The following is a 24,741-nucleotide window of genomic DNA, read 5'->3' as shown; positions in this document are numbered from 1 at the left end:
GAAGGCTGCTCGAGGAAATCACCTATCTGCACGCACGACGGCACCTAGAACCTTCCTGAGATTAGCAGGCAGAGTCAGAAAGTAAAAAAAATATGGAATATGGAGATACACCCATCTCCTAATCCCAGAATACCCACCCACATTTTACCCACATACTCACACATTTTACACTGCTTATACCTCTAGATTATAGAAGGCTAGACCATAATTACAGATTGTGTGCCTCCCCAGCTATGCTGCTTGAAAGTTAGACGTTAAAACGATGTTCAGAAAATGACATGAATTTCCCCAGAAAGGTCGAAAACAATTAAGGAGACAGATTACCTTCTGACACAATGATGAATTTAGATTTTATTTAGCTCCCCTTTGATTCTCCTCGCTGCGCCCGTTTCGGGGGATGTAGTTGTGGCAGCGTGACAGTGACGAGCGAGCGTGCCCGGGGGACAACCTGTTTTAGCTTTTGTCTGTAGGAGGAAGCGGGGGTGCAGGAAGAGACTCTCAAAATCTGCAAGAAATCAAACGCAAATGAGTCAAACAATCTGTTTAGAGATGCTACAAGACACAACACAACTCAAGGTAGATGCTGTTGGGCCCAACTGGTTAGGAGCACACCCTGAGTAACGTGTTAAAGGCTGGGAAGCTACCATCGCACCTGAGTAGAGCACTACAAGGAACAGTAATGTGTAACATTGTAAATGCACATAATTTAGTCTTTCTAATAAAAATAACCTGATAAGCAACTCAACAGTAATAATAATCATAACCCCAAAACTTCAAAAAAACCTTCCTATCAGTCAACGTTTTTCTTAATATTAACCCTGTGTTGAAAGATGTGCACAGGAGTCACATATGTCCTCGAAGCTGTCCTTTGCCGGTTATGTCCTATTGGGGAATAATTAGCATCGACAGCTTGCGCTCAACTTGTTCTCAGCAGAAAGGTCACAAGCAAGTCCTGCCAATAGATTTTAGTTTTGCTTGACCAACTAAATCTTTTAATTCATCTTGCTATAATATAAAGTGTGTTTTAAATATATTTTCTGTTCGTCGGTGTATACTGTGAGTCTGATTACGCTAGAGGCTAACGTCAAAATAATTGTTTCCCCTTGCACCTTCATTTCCATTCTGGAAACCATTTTGCACGCTGAATTATGTAGGTCTCACTGACATCTCATGCAGGATGTGTTCAGCCCTGGGAGCGGGTCCAAGCTTACAGTAACCCTCTACCGAATAAGTGGATACAGGAGATGGATGGATAGATTAAGTAAGGCAAGATTCGGATCCTTACATGAAAAAAAAAAAAAAGTTAAATCCTATCTTAGTAAATCTTCAATTTTCACTGGTCATCCAGTCTCTGTGCCATAAATTATTCTGCAGTGGGAGCATTTCAGTTGCTCCTGAAAAGCTACAATTCGTTCAGCGAAATGACTGCAACTGGGAAAACTGGAAAGTGCAGGAGCGTGGAGTGTTTCTAATGGTCTCCGCAATGCCCCTTCCTCAGCTTGCATGCCGTCTGTCTCATCTAGTTCAAGGGGCAGAATAGCTGTGCTCTCTGTTCAAACTGTGTGAGTTTGAGGGATAATGAATGGGCGTAAGACACAGGAAGGCACAAGATCTCGAATACCAGGTTAATCAGATGTGTGTAACAGCAGAAGGAAATGAAAAATCCGCATTAACTTGGAGGTAGTCCATAACCAGCCGCTAGAACGGTATTGAAGCACCTTGGAATATAGAGATTTGACACGGCTCTGGACGCATATTGGAGGGAAGCGTTAGAGAGAAATAAGGGATGCTATCATCCAGGAAGATTCCACTCATTCCATCAGGACAGAAATAATTCACCATTGGACCAACACGATAACTCAGACTGACAATTATTGACATTTAATTACACCCAAATTTACCTTGAGTGGATCTATGTCATGCTAGAAAACCATAACATAGCCCAGAGCACATTCAAGGTCAGAAAACCAGCAATTTGAGCCTGGAGACTTTAACTGACATGTGCCACTCGTGCATGCAGCTGAGAATAGGGTGAAGGGTGGCTTTTCTGACCATATGACATTTCCGCTGCTTTATTTTTGCACCACCTTATATGCACATTGGCATTGCAGTCTCTCTACTATATTGCTCTCTCTGAAGTTCTTGACAGGCTGTATTTAGACTGACATTCACAGGTAGGGGATGCTTGCCAGTCACTTGTTATTTTCGCTTCACTTCGCAATGCAATGTATGTACGTCACAGCTCAACTTCTGGCTACCGTTGCCCTTAGTGGATGATGTTTTTCCATCAGACTTCCACATCAGCATCATCTCAGTAGCCGCTGTTCCCTATCAAACACTGGCAAGCTGGCCAGTCTTTGCTCGACCAAACATTCTCTGATACTCTCCCGCTCTGCAACTGAGGTCTTTTCTAGCCTCGAAGAGCGAAATAATAGACAACTGGGACCAGCATCAACAACAGAAGGGGGTGGTAATTGCTTAATTAACTCAGAAAAATCTTTAATTCATCTTAAGTGTCTTCTTTGTTTGGGTACTTACCTATACTGTTTAACGAGCCAGTGACTATTTGTGCAGCAGAAGAACTGATCATTACATCAATACAGTGATTAGGCCTTAGGCTGTGGGTTACAGTGATCAATCCAATTTATGACTCATATTCGACTGAAACTCCACAGCATGGCTCCATTATTCTAATGAGGGCTTTTCTCTCCTATACAAGTCCTGAGCCTGCAGAATTTAGAGTGCTTATGTGCCTGGAGGGACATCATTCTGACTGTACATATCGATGTTAGTGTGTGTGTGTATACACATACAGCATATGTGAGTATGCCTCTGCATCGAGGAAGAACGTCCGGTTAGGTTATCAAAACATGACATGGGGAGACAACAGGCCAGGGTGTCCCGTTCATTAAAGACAGTTAAAATAGCCGAGTGGACAAAAAAAAAAAAAAAAACAAACTACTGAAGTATTGCGGGGGGGGGGGGGGGGGGGGGATGGAGAGACAAGAACACAATTACTGTTCAGACTTTAAAAAATGACATTAAAATACAAACACTCTCTGTACAGGACTGCAGTACTATCTTGCCTGGTTAGCCTGAATGAGAAGGGGAAAAAAAAGTAGAGCTATTTGAACTCAGTACTAGGAACAAGGGACAGGTGCGACTCATCAGAGCAGATGATGCCGAATAAACACCTGTCACCTGACTCCCTCCATAGCAGGATGGATAGTGGCTATATCCCTATCCCCTTGGGGTGCTGCTGTGTGCTCGTGCGCGTGTGTATTTCCTGGCTAATGGTAAAGGCCGCCGATGGGCATAAAACCACACAGCACAATACACATTAAGGCAAAGCAGAGGGCAAATGATGGCTGTCTGCAGGCTCCAAGCTGACTTCCAGCAGCACTGCTATACAGTTTTAGCAATAGCATGGTCTAGAAGCTCACAGCACCGCAAGCCACATAAGAGTATCAGCCAGCAGGCAATATGTCACAGGCGAGACTGGGGATGAGAGGCCTAAGCAGCTCCTTCTTTGCTGCTCAGTGTTTTGGAAAGCTGAAAAGAATGACTTTCAGGCTATTCCATAAAACGTCTTTAATTGTCTCAAACACTGTCTTTCTCTCATGCTTAGGGTAATGGTGGTTGTTTAGTGTCAGGTGGTGGAGTTTAAATACGGCCCGACAGACTAAAGGATGCGAACCAGCTGTTGGTGAGTAAAAGTCAATCTTCGGCTTTCTTATATCTTTTTTTGTTCTTGAAGGAGCAATTTCCCATAGGAAATTAGTTTTTTTCCTCGGGCCAGATTCTGAAAGCACCCCTTGTGTTCCCCCTGTCTGCAAGGCCCCAACCGCACCACCCTCAATGAGTATTCTCAGTGGTTATCACACTGTGTTATGAAAGACAAAACATCTTCCTTTGAAATACCTTTCCTTTTCAGATGACGACTTCTGGCTGCATCAGAATTCCAAACAGCCTTTTTTTGTGTGTGTGTGTCAAATGCACCACAGCGGTCTCACGAGTTCACGGAGATTACACATTCAGACAAGTCACTGCTGACATCTGAAATAATAAATGCGAGTCTTTCGAGATTTTTTTTAAATAAAAGTACCGTGAGTCAGCAGGAGATTGAGAAATAGCACAGCGCTGGGTTTGGAAGACCTTGCGTTACGACACAAAGTACTTACCAGGCCTGTTCCTATAGGTGCTTGTTGTACTGGAACCAAGCTAACCCTGATTGGACTGATTATCAGATAGATTGAAAAAACTTAGTGAATTCAAAGAGGACAATGAAGCTGAATAGATTCCACAATTGTCCCTCGGCATCTGCGGGATTCATTCCAGAACCCCCTACAGACGCCAAAAAAAATTTAAGCAAGTCCCTATATAAAATGGCGTAGTTATTGCATATAACCTACGCAGATCCTTCCATATGATTCAAGTCATCTCTAGATTACTTATAATGCCAACTGTAATGTAAATGTTATATAAATAGTTGTTATACTGTATTGTTTAGGGAATAATGACAAGAAAGAAAGTCTACATGTTCAGTACAGACACAACTATTGTAGTACATGTGGAACATACACACAAAAGGAGGCTTTAGGAGGGCAGGCCAAACACATCACTTCATTCACGTGGATGCAGCATAGTGCTTAGCAGGTGGCAAATTAAAATTTAGTTTTTTGAAACTTTTTTTTTATATATATATTTCAAATCCGCGGTTGGTTGAATCCGGGGATTTACACCCGCAGAGACGGAGTGCCAACTGTCCTTGGGAGGGTGTGTCTTACTTTGTCAATAGTTATTGTGTAGCTGTTGAGTAGCTTCAGCTCCAAAACTGCTTACGCTTGCACCAGGGCATTCATTTTAAGCTCAGCCTAGCTGCACTTATGCGTATTTAATCTCCTTGGTAGTATGAATGCTTGCAATGTGCTATTTGCCTTGCTTATGTGTTGCTTTAGACAAAAGAGTCTGCTAAAAATGCAAATAAATAAATCAGGTATATCTTAAGAAAATATTACATGAAAATATACAGTAATAATGGCTAGAAATACTGTTTCTTTGCTTTCCATCTCACTGTGCACATATTAATTCTATTTTTACCCTACTGTAGTGTTACACATGCACACCGTATTTCATTTGTTACAATGTATATTTTTTTTATTTACATCGGTTGTGATAGGTAACCGAGCATCATCATTATTGTCACTCTTACAGTTTCTCGTATTGTTAAACTCCCCCCATAGCTGTTGCTCACTGTTCCTCTCACTCCACCACTGTCACCCGTTGTCAGCTAATATAACAGCAGCTGTCAGTCTCTGCCCAGCTGTAATTCATTGCCTTCTTTCTTCGCTGCTATAGCTCCGTCACTCTATAGATCCCAAAGTCAACATTCCACGTGCAGAAAAAAATGAAACACTTCTCCCACATGCGCACAAAACAATTTTCATTTTTTTTAAACTACGCATTTCCTCTATTTCTAAACGTCCAAGAAACGCACTGTCTGTTGCATATCTGCGGACGTAATTTTACCTAACCCAAGAAATATTTTATGACATGCTGATAAAATATTAAAGTACTCGTGTCACCTCATTTCCTACCCTGGTCAAGGAAGTGAGGTCATTAAAAGGCAGAGCCCCACTATACTCGACAATGTGGCTTAACCCTGGAGCCGTTAAACCAAATATGCCAGCAAAGTCATAACTTAATGCAAAAATGATGGCACGCCATTCTGTTGCAGATAATTCCTTTGTAGGCAGCTCAATTTCGCTGCACCCTGCCTACCATTTTAGAGCCACTTGACTGATCATGGCCCCTGAGACTTCTTCTCAATGTGCCTGTATGTGTCAATTGCAGACTTGCTTTGAGAAACGCTCAAGGCAACAGCACCATTCACTCTTAAACTGAGTTAACAGTTGGTGAACACATGGAAAGAAAAGTATCCAGTATACTTGGACGGCATAGTTGCTCCTCTTTTTTTTTCCAAACCTTTACATCTCCATCTCGCCGAGACCAGATCCGTAGCATCTCAGGATGGCTTTCTCACCCTAGCTGACTGCCATTCGTTTACACTGGTTTGAGTATGTTTGACATATTCAGTCTACTCAGATTATGGTTACTAGGTAAACTGGTGTGACTTCAAATGTAGAATACTGTTAATGGTGTTAAAGTTTAGAATCCTTGTTTTTTTTTTGGACTTTGGGAATTACATATTATTCTATGCAAATAATAATGGTTATATCCATCCATTCTTTTTCCAAACCGCTTATCCTACCGGGTCGCAGGGGGTCCGGAACCTATCCCGGAAGCAATGGGCACGAGGCAGGGAACAACTCAGGATGGGGGGCCAGCCCATCGCAGGGCACACTCACACACCATTCACTCGCACATGCACACCTACAGGCAATTTAGCAACTCCAATTAGCCTCAGCATGTTTTTGGACTGTGGGGGGAAACCAGAGTACCTGGAGGAAACCCCACGACGACATGGGGAGAACATGCAAACTCCACACATATGTGACCCAGGCGGAGACTCGAACCTGGGTCCCAGAGGTATGAGGCAACAGTGCTAACCACTGCAACACCATGCCGCCCCGTAATGATCATATACACAGGAAAAAGATAACAGGTGTCATCCATGAGCTTTAATCTTTTAAAGGAATATATGACTTGTACAACTTACAAGAAGAAATTTGAACGTTTTTTAAAAATTATATTGGTTTTCATAATTTTTATTTGCAAAAAAAGTTTTTTTAAAGTTGCAGCCTCGCATTAGTTGCAATATACATGCCTTCAGGTGATGCATTAGCTGCACTTAAGTTGTGAGAAATTTCTCGATGGAATGTAAGTTCAAGCTCAAACTATGAATAGGTAAATAAAAATGTTTTCAGCTGTGCACTTAGAGACCTCTGCCAAATTGCTTGCTGTAGTTTAACCGATGCTTTTTATGAGGTATGTAGATCTAGAACATTTTTAGTTTGTTTTAATTAGCAGCTGTTACTCATGTATGTAGAAAGTGCAATGTTTGTGAGTAGGATATTAACAAAATATTATTTGTCGTTATATATTGAAGACCTCACTTTTTTCTGTTGACAAAAAAGAAAATGTAAATATCCTCGATAGAAGGGCATTTAGGGTTAGACATCTGCCTGCTTATGACTTACCAGCAGCGAACATGACCACTGTACTGCAATTCATTGGATCCACGAGCTGGTGCTGAATTTGGGAAGCAGCACATTTCTGAAATGGTTCTTCGTGCAGAAGTGAAGTCAGCAGTCAGCCCACAGAGGACTGAACCCTGCAAACAAGTGGGCTGCCATCGTCAGTCTCAGGACTGTAACTGCAGGAGAGACAAAAACATTAATCGAGTTACATGTCTAACAGCAAGGAACGTCTGCGCATCAGCAGAGTCAGAATATTTTGAATATTGTAACGGGACTTGAAGTGATGTGTGTTTTGAACACCTGATTTAGCCCTGTGGTTGGCTCTGCACCCAATAGAAAACCTCAGTGTTTGGTAGAATTTTTTTAATGTGTACTAGATGTAGCAAGCAGTGAAAATAATGATTAGACACATTTTTGAAACTCATCTTACAATGTTAAGAGAATGTGCGCTTCTATGCATATAGCTATATAAATTTTACAGAATCATTTTATAGAATATTTGAGCTTTATGTGACTATCCTTATACGAATTTATTAATCTTTCCTTCCGAAAGGTTGCAGGAGGCTTTAATTATGGCATTAGTGGGCATTTCCCAGAGCAGCACTGCCCTGACACCCTGCTTTCTTTCATGAACATGCTGACAAAGCCAAGATTCTGGAAGCACATCTCAACAAGCCGGCCAGCCATCTTAAACAGGCTCATGAGCAGCCTAATTCACTTTCACGCTGATTCCAATCAAAAGCGTGACTTGCCAACTCATCAGTCCTCCGCATAAATTACATCACTCTTCCTAAGCAATTAAGGTGGTGCAGGAGAGAGAGAGAACAGGACAAAATCTTTCATGGTTTTTAGGTCACCTTTTAAAAGTGATTTCTGCAGACAATACACCTTATGAATTTAGCATGTCCGGCTAACACTTTTGTTTCTGCTGAAACTCAGGAGTCTGGCTGTAACTTTATTTTTTCTGTTGATGGTGTCAAGACTGGGTGGTTAGTCACTAGTCCAGCTTTGTCTTCCCTGATCCCACACTGCCACAAGGTCACTTCCAGAGCTCGCCTCTCATATCGCCAGTGGAAAAACGAAGAGATGCAGTGAGACCACTTTCACAGCAACAAACAAAGATACTGTCTTTTACTTGGTCCAAGAATACCCCTTCTGGATTCCCCAATTTGCTAATAATTTTGTTTTCCTTTAAAATCCAATAGACTCTTGGTTCAGAAGAGGATTTTATCAGTGACACAGCAACAGATAAGTGCTCATCCCACTGTAGATCTTTGTTGACGTAACAGATATCCATGAAGTACCACTTCTTTATTACAGTTGGCACAGGAAACGATGGGCAAAAATTTATCTCACTCTAACTTTTTTCCATAATCCAGAGGCCCAAATAAACATGTGGTCCTCATATAGGTTTGGGAATAAACAGGGGCCTGGAAGGGTAATCTGAATTTAGTATTGTGAGTGTGTGTTTTCTAATCCACTACATACTAGGAATATTGACCACTACTACAATTACCAAATATCATTGCACTTGATTTACTAGATATTTGCTTGAATTACTTTATTGTAATTACTACGGCTATTCATATTAAATACGTGTGTGAAGCATTTTCATGAATGACATGCATTTCCTATAATAACTCCGAGAGTGTTCAGTCATGAAGAATTACAATAACAGCGTCTGGACTTCTAACTCATCGGTAGTAAACCAAAAACTCCTCGTAACTTATATTTTGAGTTATACTGCGTAGTGATATTGTGTGAATTTTGTCAGAAATAAATTTCAGGTACAATTGTTTTGAAAAATACAATTTAAAAATAAATGTTATCGTTCACGGTATTTAAAGATATTATATTTCCCAAAACTAACCCTCACATCCAAAATGGTCAGTGATTTGGCTCCATCTACTGGTAAATGCTCTAGCATTTGCTTAGGCAAGGCTGGATCTCAAATCACGTTCCCTGAAATGCTGTCTGTTCCACAATCCACCTTTATTGTAGGCCTGGGGCTCTGTTGTAATTTTAATGACAAGACAATGCATGTCAGAGAAAGAAGGGCGGGGCCTCCTTTTGCCTCGGGACGGTGAGTCACGTGACCGTCATTAATCGCGTCCATTAGTTTCACCTGTCCCTCATTTCCGGCGACTCCCGATGGTAATGTCGTTTGGGTTTGCCATAACTATAACCTCGGGTTCTTGTGGTGCTTTGTTAGACATTTTCTTTTGATATTTCTCAGTTCGACTGCGTTTGTATTTTTCCGCATACCTCTATAATTTTGCACCGAAACGGAGTTTTTAAAACGTGTCCCAAAATTAAGACGAACTTGCCGCTGTAACGTGGGTTCTGTTTCCAGTTTAAATATGTATGTATCGCAGCAAGAAGGTCCTGGGTTCGTTGAGGCAAATGAAACTTTATATGAGGGCAGCAGACCAGACGGTTTTGCAAAATAATTTTTTTGCGATTTTCTTTTGCGTTGATTATCAACTATAATTTAATGATATATTATATTATGCTATATTATCTTATATTATAATAATGCGGGCTTTTTGTGGATGCACCCTCGGTTTAAATTCTTGGATGCAAACTACAGTTGTACGGTCACATGACATATTTCAGAAACTTTTCATGCAAATAATAAATGTAATGGTATATTACAAGTTAAAGTAACTTACCTTGAATTTCTAAACCCTTTCCGTTTGCGACCCAAAAACAGAATGGGATTTTTGTTTCTGTAATATCTCTTTGTGCCCTCCAGGTGGCACACCCATCAGACAAGAAACTGAAGCATATAAACTCACTGGCCCCATTATTAGGTGTACCTTGTCAGTACCAAATCGCAGCGGTGGAAAGCCCAGGTACAGACAAATCCAGACCTAGAATTTGTTTCAATCAACCAGCTGAGTGACTCTGTGACTGTGACTAAACTGGTTGGTTGAAACAAAATCTTGGTCTGGATTTCTGCTTTCTGGACCTGGAATTTTGCCTTCAGAACTGCCTTAATTCTTTGTAGCATAGATCCAACAATGTGCTTGAAACATTCCTCAGAGACTTTGTTCCATGTTGACATGGTAGCGTCACGTAGTTGCTGCATGTTTGTCAACGGCACCTTCACCTCCTGTTCCATCGCATCCCATAGGTGCTCTATTGGACTGAGATCTGGTGATGGTGGAGGCCATTTGAGTACAGTAAACTCATTGTCATGTTCAAGAAACCAGTTTAAGATGATATAAGGTTTGTGAAATGGAGCATTATCCTGCTGGAAGGAACCATTTGAAGCTGGGTATGCTGTGGTCATAAAGGGATTGACATCAGGTAGGTTTTGTCATTTAAACAATGCTCAATTGTTACCAAGGGGCCCAAAGTGTGCCACGAAAATATACCTCACACTGTTAAACCACCAGTAGCCTAAAATGATGGATCCATGCTTTTATGTCATTTATGCCAAATTCTGACCCTAACGTCTGTTTCTCCAATCTTCTATTATTCAATTTTGGTGAGTCTGTGCCCACTGTAGCCTCAGTTTCTTTTTCTTAGCTGACAATAGTGGCACCCGCTGTAGACCATCTGCTTCAAGGCTCGATATGTTGTGTGTTCAGAGATGCTCTTCTGCATACCTTTGTTGTAACAAGTGGTCGTTTGACTTACTGCTGTCTTCCTATCAGCTTGCACCAGTCTCCCCATCCTTCTCTGACCTCTGTCGTCAACAAGGCATTTTCAGCCAGAGAACTGCCTCTTACTGCATGTGTCATCCTTTTGGGTCTATTCTCCGTCCACCCCAGAAATGGTTCATTGTGAAAATCCCAGTAGATCAGCAGTTTCTGAAATACTCATGCCAGCCTGTCTGTCACCAACAACCCTGCCATGTTCAAAGTCACTTAAATCACCTCTCTTCTCCTTTCTGGTGTTTGATGTGAACATTAACTGAAGCACCTTAATCTGCATTATTTTGTATATTGTGCTACTGGCATATGATTAGCTGATAAGATACTTGCTTAAATGAGCTGTTGAACAGGTGTACCTAATAAAGTGGCTAGTGAGTGTATATAAATACAAGTATCTGTGAAGCCTCCTTTTGGCTGTAGGAATTCAGCAATCATGTAAGTTTATTGCAAGTCACACTGTGACACTGAGCCCCTAAACTTTGGCACAATGGCAATGTAGGCTGTCCGACGATAACACCTACTGAATCATAGGCTATGACGCAAGTCAATGTTTAAGAATAAAACATCATCAGCGTTGATTTCGGACATTGTCAGAAATTTGTCCCAGCCTATGTTTGATTGCCAGATCGTGATAACGTTCAATTTTGAGCCTCTGTCAGAGTGCAATGAAGGGCCATTGTCTTGGAGTCATGATCAAAGATATCGCCACGATTCTTTCATGTTGCTTAACCTTTCATCTCAGACAGCCAAAAATCGCACAATCTATACCAGCTTTTGAAAGGAAGAAACTTCTGCTGATGCACCCTATCTGCACTGGACAAATGAGATGCGAATGCCGCAGTGTTGCACCACTTCATTGCCGGGTTCCACCGGTGGCATCAGAAGGCTCTGGTTGTCAATGCAGTTAAACAGGATATACTCAGAACCTGGCCAATGGTTACAGCAATAGCTGTGTACATGCAATATAAAGACTGGTGTCTCAATGTTAACTGCAAGCTACAACTCTTCTGGATGAAGCACTACCCACAGGCTGCAGAGCACTTCATCTATATGCTAAATGGCAGGCTGGGATATGATTTTGGGCATGCAAACTGTGAGTCTGTCACAGTTTGGACAGAAGTCTGTCTCTGTATGTACATAAATGAAATCAAGACTGCTTCATACAACTGGGGAAAAATTTAAGAGACCACAGCAGAATTTTTTATTTTACTCCTCAATTTCTGGGTGTGAATGATTTTATATATATATATATATATATATATATATATATATAATATACTTTTTAATTTTTTTTTTGCACTATGCAGCCTGGTTCTTCCCTGCTTCTCAACGATGGGCTTCTTCCTTGCTTTATGGAACTTCATACGAACTGATACGTAGCAGTGATACTGATACGGTCCTAGCAGTGTACTTCACACCTGCACTTAATGTTTCCCATTCCTTCTAAGGAAAGTTTCCTCCTAAGGTCACTTAATATCCTACAATTCAAGAGAAGATGTCGGATAAGTTGACGGTCATCTCTGCCATTAGAAAGTCGCTTTCTGGTCATTCCCAGTGTCTCCTGCTTCATCTTTTTCTTGCGTACTGCTGTCTTAGAAATTTTGAACCTGGAATCTATCTGCTGCTCAGTGTAGCCTTCTGCTAGCAGAACCGCCATTAAACCAGGATTTAAAAATGTAGATTTGTTTAAAAATATAGAGTGGTCTCTTAATTTTTTCCAGGGTTTTATATCAAAATGAAAGTAAAGGAAACCTGCTACTAAGGGGACTTATGACATAGCCAATGTGAGACAGATTTGACTCCATAAAGTCCTATAAGGATAAAACAAGGTTATGGTTGACTTCATTGTCAACAACAGCTGTGTACAAGTACATAGTGAGATTAAACCGTGTTTCTCGGGATCACAGTGCACATGTAACAGTAACTGAATATAGTTTGGTTGTCTTAATGAAAGACTGAAATGAAACCAATGCTATGTTACTAATTAAGTGATGCAAACCTTTGATTCAACATAACCCAAAGTCAGAAGCCAATTTAAGTACCATCCACTGCTTACTGATCAATGCTATTCCAACTGACATTACTGTCATCTACGGATTAAAGTTCATATTCTGAAAAGTCCCTTTTTGTCACTGAATTATTTCACGTTCTTAAAATGTCTTACTTTAAACTACATGTTCATTTATCTCTGGCTAAACCTTCACTCCTGCCAGGACTCGGCATTTATTACTGTTTTGCTTTGAGGACTTGTTGCTAAGAAACAGCATGTCCTGGTGTCCATGTCACTCAGAGCTGTGTTGAGCTTCACCACGCTGTCTCTCTGCACGTGAAGTACTTCCCATGTCACATACCCAGCATATAATGGTCGCGTTCTTCTTTTAATTAAGCCTTACTATGCATATCTTGATTAAGGTTCATGTATCAATTCAGCGGAAGAAAATAATAATTTTAGGCCCGTGTATATGAAAACATTGATGCAGGTGTTTTATATGTAACCGTCAGGAATTGTAAAAATCCCTGGTTCTAATATTTGTCCAATGACAAGTAGAATATGAAGGTCCTTTTAGGAAGGTATATAAAATGAATCACATCTGCAAATGTATATCTGAATGATAAGACATCAGTTCATTTGATTTAGGACTGCTAAGCAAACAAACAAGACAAATAGACAGACAAGACTTTTTTTGTCATTGTAGTTATACAACAAGACTGGTTAGCTGTCAGAGAGAACAGCAGCAATAGAACATATGACACAAGATTTAATACAAGATAACAATACAAAGTAAAATCTAAGATCAAGTACAAAAGGAAACAGTGCAGTGTAATCAGGTATTGCACACATTATAATATAATAATAGTACTTACAATCCTAGATGTGAAGTGATCGTTGCATTAGCAGCACATTCACATTCAGTGAGAGAACACATTCAGTCATTGTCCAGCAGTAGTATGTATATTCAGTCAGCATGAAGCATTGGTTTGATTCCAAATCGCAAGGCAAAGCAAGAGCAGCAGCGGACAGTGAATGGAGGTCAGTGTGGATCACCAGCAATCCAGGTTGGTGAATCCAGCCACCTGGTTGGCATGGCTGTACCGCTGTGCACAGGCTGTTCATCCCAGCTTTGATGCTCATCTGCTGGTCCCGATGTAGATGGATTTCAGAGGCACCAGTATAAGCAATGCTGACATATAATGATGCATGTTAATCATTTCTTCAGTGTCAAACGCTGAACGCAAGTGCAGCTTACTTCGATGGTTCGGTTCCCTGTCAGATGTTTTGATAGTTCCTTGGTATAGTGGGCCAGATATTTCCGGCATGGCCTGAGTCTGTAGGACAACGGCACAAGGCCACAGAATGGCGAAAAAGAAACACAGAAAGTGAAAAATGCATAAGAAAAATTGACTAATAGTATGAGTGACACTGTTTTCAATTAGGAACACAAAGAGGGACCTAATGTAACAAAAAGCCCTAACACAAAAATTACAGTCAAACATCCATCCATCTTTCAGCTGCTTATCCCAGGCAGGGTCACGGGGGTGGGGGGGGGGGCCTAGAGCCTCTCTCCGGTGACACAAAGCAGGGGCACACCCTGGACGGGGTGCCAGTCCATCACAGGGCAGGGGCACACCCTGGACGGGGTGCCAGTCCATCACAGGGCAGGGGCACACCCTGGACGGGGTGCCAGTCCACCACAGGGCAGGGGTATACCCTGGATGGAATGCCAGTCCATCACAGGGCAGGTGCACACCCTGGATGGAATGTCAGTACACCACAAGGCAGGGGTACACCCTGGACGGAGTGCCAGTCCACCACAGGGCAGGGGCACACCCTGGACGGGGTGCCAGTCCACCACAGGGCAGGGGCACACCCTGGACGGGGTGCCAGTCCACCACAGGGCAGGGGCACACCCTGGACGGGGTGCCAGTCCACCACAGGGCAGGGGCACACCCTGGACGGGGTGCCAGTCCACCACAGGGCAGGGGCACACCCTGGACGGGGTGCCAGTCCACCACAGGGCAGGGGCACACCCTGGACGGGGTGCCAGTCCACCACAGGGCAGGGGCACACCCTGGACGGGGTGCCAGTCCACCACAGGGCAGGGGCACACCCTGGACGGGGTGCCAGTCCACCACAGGGCAGGGGCACACCCTGGACGGGGTGCCAGTCCACCACAGGGCAGGGGCACACCCTGGACGGGATGCCAGTCCATCACAGGGCAGGGGTACACCCTGGACGGGATGCCAGTCCTAGCCATACAGATTTGACCTTGACATTTATTTAATTAGCAGACATACAATTGAGAAAGCAGGGTCAGCCAGTCCCTGGAGCAATTAGGTTAAGGGCCTCGCTAGAGGGCCTGACAGTGACATCAGTCTGCCGGCCATGGGATTTGAAGCGGCGTTCTAGTAGGCAAAGCCACGTACCTCCCTCAGATGTGACCTTATATAGAATCTGTGAAGTTCTCACCTCTTGGTCCCATCTGGCCAGTTTTCATCCCTAATACTGTAATTGGTCCAATCGGGGTCAACAGCTCCTCCTGTCAACTTAAGGTACTTTATGTTCACATGTATCATGTGTCGTCAGTGTGTTACATATGGCCAGGACAAAATCAAATTACTAATCAGATCTTTTTCAGAAAAGAGCTTAGGACTATGCAGACGTTCTATAGAGATGTAAATATAACTCTGTTTGTATTTCTTTTACTTATGCAAAGCAGGTTGCTGTAAATCACACTGTTGAGCAGACAGAACATTCAGGCAGCTGTTCTTGTCACAGAAAAGTCAACTCAGCCATGACATTCAGCTACTTAATACAGAATGATGTTGGAGGGCTGAGCATTACGACTCAGGTCATTGTTTTATTTTTATGCCTGTTTTTGAAAATCCTTTAAAATTCCCCGCAGATGATACCTCCAGCATTTCTTATTTCTAGCAGACTACTTTTATAGCCTGTGCCCTTAATTTCTTGAATTGCTTTTCCAGATCTATACTGACACTAGAGCATAAAGCAGGGGATGCTTTGGAGGAAATGGATAGATACTTATCAATTAAGTCATTTTCAGGACATTAATATAATTCCTGGGGGAAACTTCTGTGAACTTAGGAAGCACATTCACACATACATGAGGGCATATATTGACAGATGTTTCGCATTTATCAGAAATATAATTTACAGTACCAAATACACATAAATCATGCATGTACTATTTCAATGTGTTGAGTGTCTTGAGGATGCAAGCAGGAAAACCAAATTCACTGGATTCAAATAAACATTTTCTGTCTAATATAGCTCACGGTACGCTATAAAAGTACTTTGAAAACATTGACACATTAAAAGAAGAAAATCTGCAAGAGAAAACCAATGAGATAACAATGTCCTTCAGTTTAAGAACCAGAGTATTCTGCTGCATCGGGGCAAGGATGAGGTCATATATTTGCTGAATGAATAATGAGCCAGAGGGGGGGCAGATGGCCCATCAAAAAACATGCAAATAAAGGCTGTCAGTCAGCAGTAGCTTTATTGTGGTCAATTTTGACATGTCACAGTAAGCTCTCATTAGCTTAGCTCATCTCATGCTAAATAGTGCTTACAAGTGGTTGACATTTTTATTTCCTAGTGTATGAAGGCAATGGTGGTCTGTGCTGAGTGAACGATATGCAATGAGCTGTGAAATGTGACAATAGAGAACAAAAGCCCTTTTCATCTGCTCATGGAGATCATGCCTCTGTCAATGGCCGTCGCCTTTGTCAGCAGTGGTGCCGGGCATTGTTTTCAAAGAAGTCCTTCGCATTATGTTAGACAAAGCCATGAACAGGATGCTCACATGTCTCACACATTGTGGTCACTTCAGATGGCTCCAGGACAGTGCAGTTCACCTATTGTCTTGGCTTTTCTGCTATGTCACCTTACATAGTAAATTCAGACCCCTGACGCAAGGGATCAGCAGAAGGATCAGCTCCAAAGGTCCAATCTGTTTTGTGGTGACCCCAAAACATTTCAATAGATCGTCAGTTAACATTTCTGTCAGCTGTTATTGACATAATCAAATTAAATGTATAATCAAATTAAATCTCATTGCTTGAGGTAGATACGCAATATGAGCAGAGTACTGGCATCTCTCAATATCTGCTGGTACTGAATGACAAGGGGAGTACCAGAACTGGGCACTGATTGACAAGAGGAGTACCAGAACTGGGCACTGACTAACAAGGGGAGTACCAGAACTGGGTACTAAATAACAAGGGGAGTACCAGAACTGGGCACTGAATGACAAGGGGAGTACCAAAACTGGGTACTGACTAACAAGGGGAGTACCAGAACTGGGTACTGACTAACAAGGGGAGTGCCAGAACTGGGTACTGAATAACAAGGGGAGTGCCAGAACTGGGTACTGAATAACAAGGGGAGTACCAGAAATGGGTACTGAATGACATAAGAACATAAGAAATTTACAAACGAGAGGAGGCCATTAGGCCCATCAAGCTCATTTGGGGAGAACTTAACTTATAGCGCAGAGTTGTTAAAATCTTATCTAGCTCAGATTTAAAGGAACCCAGGGTTTTAGCTTGCGCTACACTAGCAGGAAGACTATTCCATACTCCAACTATACACTGTGTAAAGATATGCTTCCTCAGATTCATTTTAAAATGTTCTCCCGCTAATTTCCACTTATGGGCAAGAGTTCTAGTAACAAGGGGAGTACCAGCACCTGGTACTGAAAAACAAGGGGAGTACCAGCACCTGGTACTGAATAAAAAGGGGAGTACCAGAACTGGGTACTGAATGACAAGGGGTGTACCAGAACTGGGTACTGAATAACAAGGAGAGTACCAGAACTGAGTACTCAATGACAAGGGGAGTACCAGAACTGGGTACTGAATGACAAGGGGAGTACCAGAACTGAGTACTCAATGACAAGGGGAGTACCAGAACTGGGTACTGAATGACAAGGGGAGTACCAGAACTGGGTACTGAATAACAAGGGGAGTGCCAGAACTGAGTACTCAATGACAAGGGGAGTACCAGAACTGGGTACTGAATAACAAGGGGAGTACCAGAACTGGTTACTGAATGACAAGGGGAGTACCAGCACTTGTTTTTCCCAACTTCAAGCACTAAACTATCTCTCATAATAAATAAACAATATTGTTAATATACTTTCTATCTTGCACAATTTAGATTAACATTTTAAATCTAACCTGAAAGTCACCCAATATGCAACGACCTTCAAGTACAAATATGCCACTGTTGTGTCAATTTAACTTAAATGGATTCCATACTGCATAGTTGGATTCCATTTACAATTACATGCAATACATTTACTGCACTACATTACATTAAATGTTTATGTCTGCCTTATATTCTTCCGCAGGATGACTTATAGGGCCATTGAAGCAAAACAGCATGTTTTTGTGCAATGTCACAATTACTGAATCACATACTTGCATTATATCAAATATAAACAATGATCAATTCTTTTGCAAACCCTAAATGAATGGTAGCAGTCAATATCCTGTACAGGAAGTAGGCCTCTGGCTTTTGAAAGACTTCACAAATGGTTAAATTAAGCATCTCATCGCTCACTGGATTTCCCAGATGGGACAGTTTTGTGGTCTTCCTGTTTCCTTTGTAGAATTCATAATGAATCTATTCAGTAATTCTTTAGCCTTTCTACTTTAAAAAAGTCAGTGTGCTAATTATTCAAAGTACTTAAACTACTTTAGTCAAATGCATATTCTTACATAACCCAAAAACTGTATGAAGTAATATTTCCACCACTTCATAGATCTAAAATAGGAGTTTTATTTTACATTTCATTAAAGTTATAAAAATACAGTTTTCACTGTCAATAAGCCTTTAACAGTGACTCACCCGTTTAGAGTCAACATATGTAGAAGCATATTAGTCATTTGAAGGATCGGAGAGTAAACAGGTGTTACAAAAACAGATGCAGATGTCAATACAAAATAAACTCACTGTTCATTTGAATGCCTTCAGAAAGTATTTGTTCTCATTGATTATTTTTTATTTTGATGGGCTTAAATACAAAATGTATGTAATGGGGTCATTTATATGCTCATATATACTTACCTACATAAATGAAAGCAAATAAAAGAACATATTTAAATGTTTTAGGAATTATTTAACATGCGAAATGCGCAAAACTAATTAATTGGTAAGCATTCATGCCCTCTGCATTCATTTGAATTGGGCCAGGTGTATGTTTTTAGCAGATATTACACAAAAAAAGCCAATATATGCTATGTGAATATGCGTGTTTGGTGACAAATGTGAAAAAGGAATATTTCTGACTTTTCATGGAATGCCGAAATAAAGTTGCTAGATGACAAAATGCTGAAGTGCATCACAAAAGAATTGGCAAAGCTTTAAAGCTTTCTAGAAGGAGGGTTAGGCCCAACATTTATTTTTTGTAATTTTATTTTGCATAGTTCATAGAAACATTCCTCCTAAAACTCAGACTACCAAAGACCTACCTACAAAATATTTGTTCAGAGATTACTTTTGCAAATGAGCTACAAAATTGCGCAATATATTATTGCAGCCTAAATGTACTGATTTTATTGGATTAGTAATTATTTTCATTCAGAGTGAAAGACACTGTGTATGTGTACCATATATGCTACCCACCCCTGGCATTGCTTACAAGTGGCATACAAAATGTTTAACTGTTGACACTGTAAGCACATAACAATGTATAATATACATATATTGTTTAATCGTTTCACAGAAACCCAAAGCAAATTACAATAGCTTAGTCAGCATGGTAGTTGTTGAAAAAAAAATCGGAAAACTGATTTGGTAAGGGTTAAAACAAAATTACAATCCACTACTATATCCAGACCACACTGTCTGTTCATATTTATCGATAATATTTATAAACTCTTGATTAATAATCGCTTTCTGTGTAACTGCTTTAGTTATATACTCAGCACAATACATATCCACCTGCTTCGGAACGAGATTATGCCGACAGAAAATCGCCTCTTCTTTAAGGCGCTTGTTGCGCCCAGCCTGCGAAGGGCTGTAGGGAGAGCGATGAGCGCATGCGCGCTGACGCCGTATTCTCCCGGCTACTTCTCTCTCCCCAAACCACCTCCCCGGTTTTCAGAGCGCTCCGCGGCGAGGTAATTCAAATAAAAGGAGCCCGTCATCAAAAGCACCACATTTCACTAATGAAGCATGGCGGCTAATTTCGGCAAGATCTTAATTGGGATTTACGTGGAAATAAAACGGAGCGATGGTAAGTGTCTTGCGAGCGGTGATGAGCGGTAATTTCCTCCACTGCCGGGCTCCTTGCTCCCCCCTTTTCCCTGGGAGTTGTTTGAGTATCTTTGTGTTGCTGTGGGGACCCGGCGGCCGTTGGCGCCCGTCCTGGGCGGAGAAGCCTGTATGCGTCTGTGCCTTCGCTGGCTACATTTAGTAGAACACGCCGCACGTTTGGTTATTCGCCTGCAGCAGTAATACTGGGCACCGATCAATAGTTTATTAGACGTTGGCCTGCGCGTATCTGAGCCGGTACCGAGCATATGGACGCCCGGTAGCCGCACGGGGAGATGGGTTGACGTCATGGTGACTGGGCCGTGGGTTTCGGGTGGATGTCCGCAGCTAACCCGCATTATTTTCGGGTTGAGGGTAACGCGTGTGAGCCGGCGCCTCGCTTCAGCGACGCTAGCTAGCTAGCCGCTCACTTGCACCCATCCCAACGCTTCCTGTGGGCTCGGTTCGGTAGTTTTTTTTTTTTTTTTTTTAGCTCGTGCCGAAATCGACGGTCATCGGCTTGTGCAACTAGGTGGTTGGCTGCGGCAAAAATATCTATTTAAAAAAAAAAGTCCAACGGCATCAGTGAAATATCAAACCGGCGCGATTTCTGTCACGTTTTATAGTAGATAAAATATGTATGAGGGTCATCTTGATTTGATATGGGGGAAAGGGACCCCGATATGGGAGGGGGGCTTTGGATAACATGAAGGAAGCGGGGCCGCAGTGGTACCGGGGCGGCATCGTGCGTTGGTGCCGACAGGCTGCAGGAAGATGCAGCTCATGGCAGGGCGTCACACCGGCACGGCGGGGGCTCCTATTTGAAAGACGGTATTTTAACGTGTAACGCGAATGAGACCCCGACTGCCCGTACGACGAAGTAGTCGTCATTTCTCTGCAGAAACCAAATTCCTAAAACCTCCAGGTCTTCCTTTACAGGGTTTATTCGAATGGCCATCTTTCCCGTTGACGATCGGTCCCATTTCGTTTAGGATTTTAGATGAACTGCGGATGACAGTCGTCCGGCTGGGAGGCGCAGCGTCCGGAATAGCGAAGGGTGGCACCATTGATTTGATGTTAATACGACGCATCGACTGCATCCCTTCCTTACCGAAGTTAAAAGCCATATGCTAAATCGTCCCTGTGGTAACACGGCTTTATGACCTTCTGTAGGATGAAGTTGGTTGATTTAGTTGATTTGTTACAATCGGACCTCTCCGATGTCACTTATTTGGTGGATTCGTATTGTGAATGGCTCTCAGGTTTTCATGTTCACGCTATGTGTGTAACTAATTTATGAATAAGATTCCACCTTTTATTATGGGAGGTGGTCTTTCCATCACTTGCTTCTTAAAGATGGTGGAGAAAGAATCCATGGATATGCACATACCAACTGTAATAATTATTGGTCACTAACGCATATGCAAAAATCTCATGATTGGATTTGTTGCTGTGTGCTAAGGAGAAGAAATTATGTATTAGGTTTTGGCTGCAGTCATTTCTGTTTGTGACGATCCAACGATGGACATCACAATTTTTAAAAATGATTTGATATATGGCACTTTGGATCACTCGTATTTGTATGTTTTGTGGCCAGTGCTTGGCTCTCATCCTGTACAGATTAGCTGTTGTCATAAACCTGAACCTGGAATGTATAATAATTTAAAACTGTCAGGTACTTGATCAGTGGATTATACACAATACAAGACAATTTTGATTATAGATTATAGAAACCCGGGTTTCCTCCAGGCACTACGGTTTCCCCCCACAGTCCAAAAACATGCTGAGGCTAATTGGAGTTGCTAAATTGCCTGTAGGAATGCATGTGTGAGTGAATGGTGTGTGAGTGTGCCCTGCGATGGGCTGGTCCCCCTTCCTGGGTTGTTCCCTGCCTCACGCCCAATGCTTCCGAGATAGGCTCCGGACCCCCGTGACCCAGTAGGATAAGCGGTTTGGAAAATGGATGGATGTATGTTATTAGTTGGTGTTAAAGTTATTGTCCTAAACTGTGACCCAGAAACACAACCATGAGATTTTCTTTTGTACGACTTTCATTTATTACAGTGTAGCTTGGCAAGTATTAAGGTGCATAGCAATAATGTTGACTGTTCCAAGCTTTACAGTGCATAAAGATGGAAAGTAAAGCATGCAAATCACTGTGGGGCATTTCATTTATTTCCCCCAGTCACTGTGTCCCTTAAATCAAATAACTGTTGTTTACTTGTTTTTTAATAACCCCACTCTTAAATTACAGGATGCAGCAAAAAAAGCAGTAATTTAGCATAGTTTAGGTCTACAGACTGTTAGAGAGGTTTATTTCACCTTTGGTGATCTGATTTTTAATTTACATTTGTGTACTTTAAATATAAAAAATGTCATAAACTATGCACTTGGCTTCATAAATGTCTCTGCCCTAGTCAGCTGCACATGTGTATTTTGTCCAATAAGATCTTTAGCTAACATGGAGACAGGTAGTAGTTCTTTTCCAGATGAGCATCTGACAGATAGTAATGTCACTTCATTTATATATGCACTTGGAGCGGATTTGAAAGTTTTTGGTATTGAACAAACCAAATGTAATATAAAGTTGTGTAAAACGACTTTTGCACCCAAAATGGTAGCACCACAGATGTTTTTCCAGCACTTGTCATAGAAACACCAATGTTGGAAATTGGGATGAAAACACTGGAATGATTTGAAATCATGCATTTTCAAGAAATTGACAGGTTTTTGGCTGTATTGCACAGCCCTAGGTTTAGTATGTGTTTTCAAAGTAGCATTTTGTTTGACTGTGAAACCTGACTTTAGCATCATAGTCTGGATAAGTCAGTTGAATTTGAATTATTAGCAACAGATATTTCAAAGTACTTTGTGAACCAGAAAACCCAAAAGCATACTGAGTGGCTGTTGTTGGAGAAGCTAACTTGGGAGGGGGCAATTTTGTTGATCTGGCTGCTTCATGTAATGTGGACCACAGCTTATTTTTTCAGTTTTTACCGTTGTCCCTGGCTTCTGTTAAATAAACACTGTAACACAATGCTATTCTTAGGTTTCTGAGTCTTAGGTGTGTCCACTTTGCCCCTTGTCCGGTGATCCTTATTTATGTCCCGATACTGTGCACTTAGAAATACACATCAAGTGGGCCAGCTTCACTGTCATAGTTCTGACAGTTCTTCTGTTAGAGTAGCTTTACGTGTTACAATGGAGAACACCTAATTCTTGATAATCCCCCTTCTGCCTCAAACCATAAGATCCTAACATTAATATATCACACTGGACAACACTGTTTATAAGTTGGTGAAAAGTAACTGATTTTAGCGAAACCTGGCCTAGACAGTGGAGAATACCAACACTCAGAATTTCGTTCTACGTTCCCATTCCAAAAGAGCAATTTATAATACCCATCAATTTCCTTAGCAACCATGCCTCCATTCTCTTTTAATGAATTAAGCCATTCTCAGGTTACCCTCAGCAACCAGATAGTGTGTCGCATTACTGCTTCACATAAGCACACAAGAAATCCCCTAAGGCCATAGCATTAGCTTTTAGGCCATCTCAGAGCAGGTTAAAATGTCAAAAGACGGTGCAAATGTTTCTTTTTACTGTGGATGGCACTGGGTGGTCGACTGACAGAAAACTAGCAAAGCATGCTGGCAACCAGCATCCTAAACTGATCAAAAAATTGAGTTTCGATTAAGAGGGTTACCTGGTGACCACTGTCAGAAGTCCTGTGATCCATGTACATGCATTTTTATGAAGTGTCACCTCCTGTGCGAGGCCTATACTATACTGTGATCCACTAGATGTTAGTGAACTGTATTGTGGCAGGTGACATGGCAGGTTGTTGTTCTTTATGTTCTTTAGTTCAATTTATGTACACTTGTGAGAGAAGATTGAAAGCACAATTAGGTTATTAATGGTTTGACCAAAAATACATCACTATGAAAACATGTTTCAGGGCCATTCGGATCTTTTGTGTCTGTCCTGATAGTCTTGTCGGTATTCAGATATAATTCGCACCAAGCAGCTAATCTGCAGTTTCTCCAATCATCCCATCCTTTCTAGTATTGGCAGAGGAGACCTCAGCCAAAGAGGACATTGGATAGGGAGCATAACTTCTGTTTGACAACCCAACAAATTCCCATCAAGAGGACCCCCCTGATCACCTTGTGGAACTTGTGGTGGCCCATTTCATTGCAGCCCAGTTTTTGATTTCAAAGATTTTTATTATGTTGCCTAAGGCAGTCATTTTAATAGCAACCCCTAATCTCTACCTGCATATTACATCAGAAATATTTAAAATATATGCTAGTGAAGTTAAATGTAGAACATTAGAAATATTGAGGATGCCAACCTGCATTCACTCATTACTGCATTATAATAAGATATTTACTGTAAAATTTGTTGGCTAGAAGGAGTGTGATCCAGTTTGACTGGAGAGCCCTGTGCTGTAAAGAAGTTTATTTCTTTATTTACTTGAGGTCCTGATAAAGCATGGGATGAAATGTCAATAGTAGAGGCGGTCTGTGGTTCAGTGGGTTAGGACCCTGCCTGTGATTGGAAGGTCATCGGCTTAAGTCCTGTGGTCGGTAGTCATTTCAGTGTTGGGCCCATATGTAAGGCCCAGAACTACAGGTAC

General features: G+C 41.7%; 1 protein-coding gene and 1 long non-coding RNA gene across 5 annotated transcripts in view; one reads left to right on the top strand and one right to left on the bottom strand.

Annotated features, from left to right (window-relative positions):
- Positions 1-331: 331 nt before the first annotated feature.
- LOC125728039 (uncharacterized) lies at positions 332-9,988 on the bottom strand. Its single transcript, XR_007388901.1, has 3 exons — positions 9,833-9,988; positions 7,161-7,336; positions 332-505 (listed from the first exon to the last, which is right to left on the bottom strand). It is a non-coding gene; the product is annotated as an uncharacterized LOC125728039 (long non-coding RNA).
- Positions 9,989-19,874: 9,886 nt separating this feature from the next.
- kif2a (kinesin family member 2a) overlaps positions 19,875-24,741 on the top strand; it is a 31,448-nt gene continuing 26,581 nt past the window's right edge. For all 4 annotated transcript variants that reach the window (XM_048984445.1, XM_048984427.1, XM_048984436.1 and 1 more), the window contains exon 1: positions 19,875-20,085. In XM_048984445.1, coding sequence (XP_048840402.1) covers positions 20,025-20,085 — 61 coding nt within the window. In that variant the 5' untranslated portion in view covers positions 19,875-20,024. The remainder of the gene's footprint in view (positions 20,086-24,741) is intronic.

This window comes from Brienomyrus brachyistius, chromosome 2 (genome assembly GCF_023856365.1).
Source record: "Brienomyrus brachyistius isolate T26 chromosome 2, BBRACH_0.4, whole genome shotgun sequence".
Classification (NCBI taxonomy): Eukaryota; Metazoa; Chordata; class Actinopteri; order Osteoglossiformes; family Mormyridae; genus Brienomyrus; species Brienomyrus brachyistius.
The sequence above is the reverse complement of the archived record's forward strand: the minus strand, read 5'-3'. Positions and strand labels throughout refer to the sequence as shown.